Here is a 12,780-nt window from a genome sequence, read left to right as displayed (position 1 = left end):
GCTAACCACTGACTACATGAGCTTGCAGCCTCTTGCAACCACCAAGTGTGTAAGGAAGAACAAAACCAGTGTAACAACACAAATGTGCAAACACTTGGAGCAGCTGACACCACGGCATGGCTTCCCACAGCACGCTGTCCTGCTGAGGACATTTGCTATCCTTTTACCCCATAGGAGGAAGCACAGCTGTATATCACAACTCTGGCTACAGATCAGCAGTGACAGGGGAATGCAAAAGCTCTGCTGATGGTCTGTAAGCACAGGCTGGAGTGGTGGCAAGAACAGAGAGGTGCACAGGAGAGGAGGTACAACTGGATGTGCAGCAGGTGGCCTGCATGTGAGGTCAAACCAGATCAGGGTGGGGTATGGGCTGCCTTTCAAAGCAGGGGGATACAAATTGGCTGTCCAAATTCCAAACAACCAGCATTCCCCCTCCCCAACTCCCAGCTGGAGTTAAACCTGAACCAACAAGAGCACAACCTTTCTTGATCAGTTTTCTTTCCAGTTATATTGCAGAAGGTATGATACACACAGTCCTGAACATCTTGGCTTTCCCATTAGTTTTTGGCTCATCACAAATTCAGGCCATATTTGTGCCTATAAACATGACTGTCAGACCACTCCTGGTGGGATCTGCAGCATCAGGAATTAATTTACTATCAACTATTTGCTTCAGCAGCTGTGTAGGGAATTCTTATTCACTATCTATAAAGTCATTGCAAGTTGTATCCTTTGACATCTCACTTGTATTCAGAGTTCTTTAGCTGAAATTATCTCACGTTTACATCAAATTTTCTTCACCACCCTTTGTTTTTCTTCTGAAACAAGCTCATTTTCTGCTGTTGCTCTACTTCCATTAAAATAATTGGTACCACACCACATTTTTCTATTTTTATAGTCATACCTGCATCTGAAAAAGCAATTTTATGCTGGCAAAGGCCTAAGTCCTTGCTTAGTCCAGTCACTTGCTGGTTATTACACAATGTGACACAGCAGTATGTGAGATCTACTGAGAAATAAAAACGCCAGAAGCAGATTCAGGAAGTGAACGCTGGGCACAGGGCCATGTAGCAAAAGGCAGTAATGCAGGTATGTTAAAAGCTAATGAGGATGAAGAAGAAGGCCATAGTACTGGTCTCTGCTGTGTTAATGCTTCTCAACAACCTTCCTTCCAACTGAAACCACAACCACAGTGCAGTGAGTGGGACATCTGAAAATCAAAACACATGTGATCAGGAGGGCCACAAAGAGATTCCTAGGTGAGCAAACTCCTGGGATATCTTCCACCACACTGCTTAAGATTTGTAGCTCTTTCATTGAGCCTGTAGAGGTGAGTCTTCTCCTCAACTATAAAAAGCTTTTACTGTCATGTCTATAGCAGTATACAGGTATAAGTGACTTTACAATCCCAAATTTCAAAAGAAATTACAACCATGAGAGAGATTTTCTTAAGCTCTATATACAGTTAACCAGATTCCTGAAGAAAAAGCCCATTATATTCATTTTATTAAAATGCAGTGTACAGCCTTTTATATCTTCAATATGGAGGGAAGCCAGGTCACCAGGCAGAAAATAAAAGGCAGCAGCTTAGCATCCAATGCCATGGGAATATCAACTTCTCTTAATCTGACAAAGAACTAAGGTTTAAACATCTCACAATTATCCGCTCCTCTAAGAAAAATGTTAATTGAATGAAACATTCACACTATAAGCAGGCAGCATTCCCACAGGAGACCCAGGATGACAGAATTCTGTCACATAATCAGCTGATATCAAGTCTCCCTACTCATTTGGTTTCTCTCCTGAAAAGACACAGCGTGGGAAATCTCTCACCCTCCAACTGACAAGAAATAGTTTGTTTAGTCTTTCTATTCCTCCTCTACTGGGCTGGTGTTCACTGGCTTTGAGAGGGGCTCCACAAAATACACATAATACAAAACCAATAGCAATCTATGTTTTTCTTTGTAAGATTATATGATCCAAGCCAACATCCTTACAATGCTTTCTCTAAATTCTCATGGGACAAAACAAAACAAAAAAACAACAACAAAAAAGACAAGGGTCTTTATCTTCTTCCTCATCTTTTCTACTAAGACTAGCTTCCAGTCCCCTGTCTTCAAAGAGAATAAACGGGCATTTTCTTTTGTTTTACTAAATAAGCACTTTATTCTCATCACATCAGACTTATTTTTAGAATATTTGAATAGAGTATCTCCATCAGTTGCTACTTTATAAATAGAGATTGCTACAGAAGGAACTGTAGCTGCATTTCCTTAAGCAACAGTAGCAAAAGAATATGAAACAGCAGACTAAAGATAGCATTTTTCTTCTACTGTGAAGAAAACATATTTCAAAAGCCTAGAAATACTATCCCTCTAGTTTTTCTTTTACAGTTGTAGACATGTTCACTCACATTTTTAGGATTATTTCCTTACTTCAGAGCAACCCTAGGAATTCAAAGCTTAAGGTTAGTCACAGCTTGGTAGCATTAAAGACTGCCACCAAGACTACAAGTTCCCTGTACCTGCAGAATGTGTGTATTTAGGTGTAATTTTAGTATGTAGAAAGAAATAAGTCAGAAAAAGGATTTGGTTTCTTATTTATCTTGCTGTGAACATTGTTAGAGGAGAACACTAGTGCCAAGAATTTGGTTTTGGGGACTCAAGCTCTTCACTGGGGCTTCTACACCCCCAATTTAGAGGATAGATTCAGTAATTCTGACTGCTGCACACTGTTCTGGCTGTAGTCACTAGAGGAAGATATTAAAACAGCAGACCCACTCTGGGAGGAAAAAAAAAAGAGAAAGGCTTGGGACTTGTCTACACAAGAGACAATTCAGGACAGTTTATCTGAATTAGCTAGAGATTCTCTGTGGATAAGTCAGAATCAAATAAAACCTCTGGGTGTAAACGTTTGGTCAGAATTAAACTGTCCTACTTATATTAACCTTCCAAATGTTTTACACAGCCAGTGACAACTGACCAGAGTAGAAGGCATGAAAGGGTATCCAAAATGCTCTGATAAACACAGCCGTGCTCCCCTTCTGCCTCGTGAATATCACATCTCACAGCAGAACATAGTATCAAGAGCTGACAAGGGGAACAGAAGAAACTGAGTTCAAGGACACAATAGGCAGAGAACTAGCTGTCAGCTCTCAGAAAACACACAGCTAGAGCCCAGGCACAGGCTGGTTACAGTGCTGCCAGCTCCAGCAATCACCAAACACCTGCATCATGGGATGGTTACATGGCAGCATACACCACAGCCCATGTCACAGTTGAGACAAACACAACACAGAGTAACATCAAACAATTTCAGAAAGCTTCACTCCATTTCAGAGTAAAACCATACCTCATCAGAAGGCTTCAGGCATCTGCCCATACAGAATAACATCACACCACTCCAGAAAGCTTCAAATGTCTGCCCTTCTTGTTCTTTTTCCCAGCCTTTTATCCCCTCAGGTTGATGCACTGCACCTGTGTGCCCTCTGCTCCCTTTGGTGGTTGCTCAGTGCCCCTGGGCACTCCATGGCTCGTTGCTGTCAGTGCTGCTCACCTGCTGCTCACAGCTGCAGCCACTGGGGATGAGGCTGGGCCAGCCCCACTCCCAATCACCACAAACTGTGTGCCTACAGTTACAGCCAAGTGGAAGCTAAGCACCTTGGAAGGGTTAATGACACCCCACTTACCTCCAGCTTGACTAGGAGAGCATCAGCAGACACAGGGGACAAGTTTCATGCAGGACATGCTGTAGTTCCTAGGATTCTCTACAGAGAAAGAACAAGCTCCAGTACTGACCACAGAAGCAAGTACCTAATCCTCTGTGTTGGAAGGGGACTGAGGCTTCATGGTAAGGCAAATACAGGCAGCTTACTATGAGCAACAAAGCTGTTAGTCATACCTTGGTCTGGCAACTCGGCAAGTGCTCAGCAAAAAGCAGGCTTATCACAGTCACACGAGGGCTTCAATTCCCACCCTGGCAGGGGTCTTTCTGGGGTCTTCCCAATGTCTTCTTCCCCAAACATCAGGTCAAACCTAGAAACTCTAAGAAGTGTTATCAGCCATTTTCACACAGGAGAGGATGACAAAAAGGCAACACTGTTATACTGGAAAGTCCCTAGTGGCCAATAGCAAGTGTAAAGCTTTCACAGCCCTAGGCATGCAGTAGAAATTCAAGTGGCAGAGAGACTGTAAATATTTGCTTTGCTTTACTTTACTTTCCTTCACAAAAATCCCTGAAAACCAAAAGCCCTAGAGAAAGTGGAGGAGAAGGCCAAAAGCTGAAGCCATAATAGGTCCTCCTTTAGCTTTCCACTTGTCCAAGTGAGAACCAGGCAGCTGCTGGCTCCAGCTGCAGTCATGCTCGTAGTGCACTTCATGATCTGTCCAGTCTCTCAGAGGTGCTTGAGGGGAGAAAAATACTGTTCATGCTGGTGTACAGCAGGACAATCCAGTATGCTGGGGTTGAGGCAGCTGTCAGAGGCAGAGCCTGGTAAATATACTCTTGATGTGCCTGGAGGGAGGTGCTGCAGAGATGAGAGGTCTGGAGGTCTGCTCACCCTTCTGCCTGCAAATGCTCCTGAGTGTCCCCAAGGCTGAGGCTATGCAGATGGACAGGGATATATTTGATCAAAACAAAATCAGTTTATCTGCTCCTAAAATGTAATGCACTCTGCTTTCTGACTGCAAGCCTCAGAAATACCAAAATTAGACTTCAGAAGAATATAAAAAGCTCCCCGCTAACATAATGTGCAAATGGACTGTTGCACTCACTGTGATCTTGGGCAGCAAAAAATTAGAAGGCAACAGCAAACAGCAAAGAAAATTGCAGCTCAAAAATACCAAGATTATCCTGTTTTAATACATATTGTTAAAATGAACATTTTTAAAAGCTGAAGAAATGTGAGCCTGGATGCTATCACCGTATGTCTTACGCAGTTCCTGATTATAAACGAACAGCAGAATCCATAGAAGAGAATCTAAAATGGTATGGATAGGAGCCCAGCTGGTGTCCCCATATGCCTCAGAAATTCCATTTTTAGGAACACAGCAGCATATAACATTAAGGATGCTTCTCAAACATCTCATTTATAAATAGAGCAGAGCTGTTTCACTGAAGTACACACAGAAAAGGTCCACAATAAATCAGTTGCATTCAAAACCACTGAAATGGTTCAACCACACTGTTTTCAGTAGGAACCACTCTGTACCAGAATATTCCCTGAATGAGGAATGATGCTTGTTCATCACTGGGGTTTTTTTTTTAAAGCAATCACCAAAAAGCCATTTTAGTACAAAAGTGCCAACTTACTTTTGTTTCAGCAAACTCTTCCTACTCAAGGCTTTTTTGGGTCCAGAATGGAAGAGCTGATGACCAAACTTCAGGGCAGTGGAGAGTTACAGATGTGGGAGGACAAATTCTTGCCACTTCTGAAAAGCAGTCAAAGCAATGTCTGGAGCTTGGCTGGTCCACATTCTGGGGAGAGTCCTTTCCCAACAGGCTGTGGACTCTGCAACACAGCTCTTCCTCTCATGCTTTTCAAGTTCACCAGAACTACTTCTAAGGGTAGGCCCTTAACTGTGGGGATTCCTGGTTAATTGTGAGAATATGTCACCAAATGCAATTCACATAAAATCACAATTTCATTACATGCACACTATCAATCAAAATATATGCAAAGCAGACACCTAAAAAAATACACTACATATGAATGAAAAATTATTTTATTTAAAAATACATTATACAGCAGAGTGTCTCTCTTTTTGTTTTCTCACTGCTGGTTCACAGAGATAGTATGATAATTTTAACCCAAATATTTGACTGGGAAAGATCCTGAGAAAGAGACCAGTTACAAGCTGATGATATACAGTACACTGCAAAAGAGTCATCTCTTTTAACATAAAAGAATCTCTTGGTAATCTTATAAATCAGATATAAAAAACGCAGATTTGCTACCATGCAAAAATGAGTGAACATTTCATTTAAATCTGCACACAGAGAAATCATTAGTACCTTGGAACCTAACTAGCTAGACTAAGAGCAGGGTAAGTGAGTTTAACACGGTGATACAAACTTTGGATCTACTACAATTTTGTAAACACAGTTGATAGTCTAATAAAGGTGGATTTTCAATCACCTAAGTAACCTAGCTGTAGCTAAGGACTCTATTCTAGGTCTTTTCTCCCCACAGACATATTTCTTCAATCTCTTAATTCTCAGCTTAGCACAATGACTTTGTGGCATATGTTCTATTGCACTCAGAGATGACTTGGCCTTGCCGTGTTTGCCAAGCACTCTTTAGGTAGTTGTATTTTAGTGAAAGCAGAGGTTAAAACAAAGTAAAAGCAGGCATTACCTGATGACTATATGAGAATACATTAAAATTCATCATAGAAAAAATACACCTGATTCTACATCATTGTGTTTCAAACACACTCTAACAATGATTAATGCACAGGAAATACAATGAACTCTGGAAAATTTAAGGCCTAAAATGCTCAACAGCCTGCACTGACCAAAAGTGTTCTCAATGTTTCTCTAGTGCTGCATTTTATCTGCTCTTGCCAGAGGGACACTGCCTGGCACATGTTAACAATGTCTTTAGAATATTCAGATCCATTTGGTGCTCAATTTTTACAGGACAATTTCACTATGAATAGTAAGCAAGACTCTTCCAAAGGGGGTGGTTAAGCTGAATATTCACAGCAATAACAGAGATATGGTAACACTGGCTGATGTTGAAGAAAAATCAATTTGTCAACACCATACAGGCTGGCAGAGGATTTTTTTTTCTTTCTTTTTTTTTTTTAAGAATATGAGCCTCAAACACAGACATACAAGGATTTGTAGAGAGAAAGTCTGCCTGTCCTGGTCAGTTAGGCTGAAAAAAAAAAATTAATTGAGACATTTTGGTTTTTCCAGGAGTTTTCCATGAAAATGGAGAGTAGAAACTCAGATGAACTTTTCTCACTAAGCTGGTGACCCTCTTCTTATCTTAGCACCCATTCTCCCAGCACAGTATCAGGGAGTACAACAATCATGAGAAGATGCAGGCTGCCTTGAGTAATTTGTTTAAATGATTTATGAATAGCACGGCTTCCCATCAGATATGCTAAGCTAAGAATGGAGCCCTTAACCTTTCCTGGGATATCATTAGTAATAAAGAATATATCAAAGATCAAACTCTCTAAATTATTCTCACTTCTTTTAACCTAGATACATATAAGTCATCCAAGACATTCAAGAACTACAAAACAACAATTCAACTACAATTATGTCAGGAAAATATCCAAATAAATAAACTTTTAATTATGATACAATACTTATTACAGTAAAAATTGGCATTTTTTTCTCTTCAAAAGCAGAAGCACCAGTCTTACATATAACATACCGTTTGAATGATATCTTACATGGAATACAGCGTAATACAATGTGCAAACAGCATTTTCATACAGAACATAATATTTGTCTAGTTTTTATACATTGAAATTGCCTCAAATGGAAACAAGTTCATGCGGAATTAAAAATGTAGATTTTAAAAATCAAAGTTAAATCAAAATACAAAGTACTGTTGGAATAGGTACATGAACCATTGAAAACAATGAGAAGCCAAAATACAGGGTAATGTCAGATAATTAGTGCTCAGTTTGTCCCATTCCATCATAAAAGTAAACAGTTAATATTTTTGCTAGAAAGTAAAGTGACGTTCTAATATTTAAGAATTCTTCAAAATGTTGGTATCATTTTAGTGATGTAAAAATCAAGTCAGAAAGAGGACTTCTAAAAATTTCTTATTTTTGATACTCTGCAAATATCATGTGTGGGCTGTGAAAAGAGATGAAGTCCAGTGGAGTGAATACACATCAGCGTCAACATCATGTGACTTCTGCAAAGGCCGTGATGTGGTTCTACGAGTTAAAGGAAAAACAAACAGATAAAAACCACAAAACCACACAGACAGCAGTCACCGTTGTGAAAACTTTTGCCTCCTGTGTTGGACGGGCAGCCTTGTACTTGGAGACTATTGAAGGATGATGTAAATGAAACTGGTTTTCACTGCAGTGCACTCGCTCACTCCCATAGCAATTCTTAACTGCTGAAAGACTCGATAGGGAAGTATGCTGAACAAAGCAATTATGTGTGATGGTTCTATTATATTTTAAGATGGCTTTTGTTTGTTTTAAATTACATTTGAAAAATTGAGTTAGCTGTACTTTTATTGCTATGTTATTAATAATTGAAAACAAAATTCCTAGAAATTAAAATGACAGTTTCTGACAGATTATAGTACTCTACTTCAGTGTAAATACCATTCTAATACTAATTTTTTAAAGATTATTTTCTCCCCATGAGCACTGAATCAAGTAGCAAAATGCTTGAAATCAAGTGGCATTTGGCAGTTAAGAACTCCTATTCAAAATTTATTTTTCCGAATGACCAGTGCCCAGTTGCAATCTAAGAACATTTTCTTCTTTCCTTCAGTGGGACAATTCTTAGGAACACTGAGATGTGTATTGGAACACGAACATTCTATGTGCAACTCTAAAACCCTGCAGCATCCCAAAGAGCTTGGCTACTTCTTCATACTCAAACCTAAGCAAGTGATTCTGCAAATATCTGAAGGGGAAAGCAAACACAGAGTGATGTGCAGGACCCAGAGGAAGTGTATTTCCCTGTGGGCACACTGTACCCTTGACTGCCACCATTTTTCACAAAACATCCAGTGGTGAAATTCGTAAAGGGAACCTTGATGTTAAGCCATGTGTTTGTTCCCAAGCACAAAGATGCACAGAGGGTAAAACACCAAGCAAAGCACTGCAAATTTTTTTTCATCACTTTGCCTCCTGGGGCAGATTAAACTCAGAAGAGAGGAGATGTGAGCTGAAGAGGAGGGGAATATGGATAACCTGGGGAGAGCAGGACCTCCCATTTTTTTGCTTAAGGGAAGTCTTTCAGAAAATCTTTTATCACGCAGCATAAAAAGTGCTGGAGAGAAACAATGTCCCCCATATAAGTTTATATTTCTCAGTTCTTCTTTAATCTGCCTGAATATTTGTCTATCAGTCTGAGCAAGGGGATATAGGCAGGTATCTTTGCTTTTTCACATTAGAGAGAGGAAATTAGAAATACTTTGTTTTTAGAGCTGCCCCTTATGCCCCATCTCCAAGCCAAGCTGGCAGCTTTGCTCCCTCTCTCACTATGCCTTAACTGTTCTGAGTCCAGGGGGAGAAGCTCTCTTCCACTTCCCCTACAATATGCATTTTAGCTCCAGCAATGTTGTTGCTGTATTTTATTACAGCTTTCATAGAAGAATACTACTTAACACTTAACAGCAAGCATCTATATATATTCTTCTCCAAAACAGAATTTCTATCTTTTAAATAAACAACAATTATTAAACCATGCCCAGATTTTTTTAAAAAGCATTAGAAAAAAAAAGAGTGCAATGCTCCATGAAAACATTTTCAGTAAAAAATAGTAACAAATATTATTGCTTGCAGATTTTTGTTCTGCAGAAGAAATGTAAAATTAGACTTCCTAAATTAAAAAAAAAAATCAACTCCATTCTGTTTTGAGTATACGATAGTGTGGGAAAACTCAGTGACTCTTGAGTTGCTGTGAGGCTCTGATGACATTTTCTTCATAATATTTACTTTATTTTCTTTATTTAGACCTCAAAAGTCCTCCTGTCAACTTGAAGTATCCTTAGTCTAAAATTATTCACTTTTTTCATAACATGGTTTAAAAATGAGGAATTGGAGGGAAAAAAATTGCTCTTTATTTCAATCAATTCTCTCAAGTCCTGCTATGTGCCATCCCTGTCTCTAAGCGACACACATTTTTCTGTGATGCAGAGAACCAAATGCTCTTTCATGTGGCATTAATTCAAGAGTGGATAACGATTATTCAGGGAAAGAAAAATGTGGTTCACACTCCTGCCAGCTATACTTCCAAAATGAGCAGGTCACTATCCTGGGAAGACACACAGGGCATGGGATATAACAACACAGAAGAAAATCCTCCTCCCTCAAAAAGCCCTCAAAGAGAACTGCTAAGCTGCTGATCAGGGACCTATTGATTTGGACCCTACTGAAGGCCTGTCCATTCATTTCCAATGGACTCAGCAGGGCGATGCATAACTAGGTCAAAATTAATCCCTTGCTGATGGCAAGAATCACTGATACAGATTCATGCAGCTGTCTGGTTACTCATGCTTTTTCATGCTACCGTCTCAGGCAAAACTACAAATCAGCCTTGCTGACATTCTGCAGAAAAAAACCCCAAACAAACAGTATCCCTCTGGAATAACTACATTTCAACTCTTTTCATTCTGCTTAGATTTGCTGTGACAAGGGCCAGAGTGAGATACTAACTACAATAACCACTGTCAGCAAACAGATTCACACAGATGCAGGAAGACAAGCAAAAAATCATGCATAAGACCTCAGCTTCTCCAACTCCATGGAAAGTTTTTTCCCTAAAGTTCTCCAAAGAATCAGAAATGCTGAGGGTCTGCTCAATGGCAGCAGTCTCACAGACAGGCAGACCAGCGTTTGTACCATCCATTCTAAGAGGACAGTACCAGGCTGGTGAGCAAAGCATGCATCATAACAGTGCTCTCACACCAACAAAAAAAGTAAAGCCAAGGGCTAAGCCTTGAGTGCAGGTTTCTGGGGAAAATGATCCAGAACTGTATGTCTTCTGCTAAGTTTTAATTAATTTCTATTGATAAGCAATGCTATAATGTCAAAGCATTTTAAAAATACATTAAATTTTCTGTGATTTGCAGTTTTCATTATCTATATTAAATATTTTTAGGGTTTTTTTGCTTTGTTCTTACCAATACAGTTAGAAAATTCAAAAACAGTCACCATCCTAAAAAGATGATTCTGCCCTGTTTGAAAACAGGACTTGGTAATAAATTTGTAATTTTTCCCACAGTAGAGTTCGTTAAATAGAAAAATACTACTGTAGCACCTCAGGCAAATGATAATTGATCAAACAATAATAATAATAATGTTATCATACAAGTCTCTGAGTCGGCAGAGTGCATTTTGTGCTTTTGCTGGAGAGCTCGGAGCAGCAGGGTGGCCCGAGGTGGAGGTGGCCTGCACAGAAGGCAGTGCCGGTGCCCGGCCGTGCACATACGTGAGTTACTGCCTTAGAGCAAGGGGCCCGCGGCGCCCCAGACCCCGCAGCCACGGGAAGAGCCTAAGGACGCGTGCTTTGAGGGAGGCTCCTTGCAAAGCGCCTTCTTGACTGTGACTAATGCCTCGATTCTGTAACACCTACAACATGCACGTTTGAGGAGGTCACACAGAACATAGTGCTCCACTTCCCATGTTTAAGTATTAGTTTATCTGAGCATTAGATGTAGTGATCACCGTTTGCATTCAATCAGAAATAATTCTTGTACAATCTCCCAGAAGCAGATTTCAGCAGAAGAGTAGGACATGAATACAAATTCAAATGTTTAACATTGAAACAAAACTGCTCATGATTTTTTATGAGCTGACTGTCCTGGGTATGTGTTTGTGGTGTGTGTGTGATTACATCTACTTTAACAGACTCTATTATCAGCAGAGAATGATTATGCCAAAAACTGCCTATAAGCTGATATAAGCACATGGGCTCTCATCAAACCATCCTGCAGAAACAAGTATGGACACTATGGAGGCTTTCGGATATCAAGCACTACAGTATTTGGAGACCTTTCAACTAAAACATTTCAAAGCAACAGAAATGGACACAACCCTCTCCCACATCTGCCCATAGTATTTAAAGGTAAAGCGTCTTTGTGTTTTGCTTTTAGCTGTGAGCTCAGTGAGAGGTGATCTCCCTGGAGAGCTGCAGGGAGCAGGCCAAGCTCCCTAGGCCATGGTGCTGTGTGTACATGAGGGCACATAACAATTGAACACTCAGTACCAACATGTGTAAGACCAAGAAAAAAACAGTAACACAGAGAATTAAAATTTTCTGACATTGTGAAGAAGCTGTTCTGTGTCTCGTGAATAATCAAGATGGAGTAAATAGAAAAAACAATACTCCTTCAATTCTGAAGAGGAAATCTTTCCCAGTCTTAAAAACACTAGCAGAATTCATTGCAATATCTACACTTACTATTGCTAGAATGTTTTATCACTGTCGTTACCTTTGGCACAGACACAATGGAACAATAATTAGCGTGTCAAAGTCAAGAAGATAATTCTGAGTCACTAAAAACCAATATGATGGGCAACAAGAATGTCACATATTGCAAGAGGAATTCCAAATCCTTATGACCATTGAAACTTGGAAATGACAAAAGGAGAGAGCATGTAATCTATCTCTTTTGAGTTCAGTCATGCTGGATAGTCAGTCCTACTGGGCAGTATAAGAAACTTCACTGTAAGAAGAAACACCACCTGTGTTTGGGAAGGTTTGGGCACTGCTGACAGAAGTACCAGTATGAAGGAATGCCAAGCAGAACCTTGGGGAATAAATGCAGTTTAGCTGTCAAACAGAGCACTGCCAAGAACCCACTGTGCATAGTGAATAGCTACAGAAAGCACTAATAATCACACACAGTAATTATCTCATCTCACAGGAGATGAACCATGGTGCATGTCCTAACCCAACCCTTCCTTCTGAAACTTTGAACCATGGTGCCTCTCCTAACCCAACCCTTCCTTCTGAAACTTTCTATCTCAGTATTCTATCTACTCCCTCCATTAGTCCTGAAATGCTCCATGTTGTATTTGTATTTGGTTTTTTCAAAGCTAGAACACTTATTTAAAATAA

General features: G+C 39.9%; 1 protein-coding gene across 4 annotated transcripts in view; it reads right to left on the bottom strand.

The window, feature by feature from the left end:
- PLPPR5 (phospholipid phosphatase related 5) overlaps positions 1 to 12,780 on the bottom strand; it is a 146,701-nt gene that overhangs the window by 51,947 nt on the left and 81,974 nt on the right. The window contains exon 6 of one of the 4 annotated variants that reach the window (XM_064428155.1): positions 5,708 to 7,907. The exons of the other annotated variants lie outside the window; for them this stretch is intronic. Within the exon in view, the coding sequence (XP_064284225.1) occupies positions 7,875 to 7,907 (33 nt within the window). The 3' untranslated portion in view covers positions 5,708 to 7,874. Of the gene's footprint in view, positions 1 to 5,707; positions 7,908 to 12,780 lie in introns of those variants that run through there. 4 annotated transcript variants of the gene reach the window in all.

Source organism: Passer domesticus, chromosome 7 (assembly GCF_036417665.1).
Source record: "Passer domesticus isolate bPasDom1 chromosome 7, bPasDom1.hap1, whole genome shotgun sequence".
NCBI lineage: Eukaryota > Metazoa > Chordata > Aves > Passeriformes > Passeridae > Passer > Passer domesticus.
This window is presented reverse-complemented; position numbering and strand designations above follow the sequence as displayed.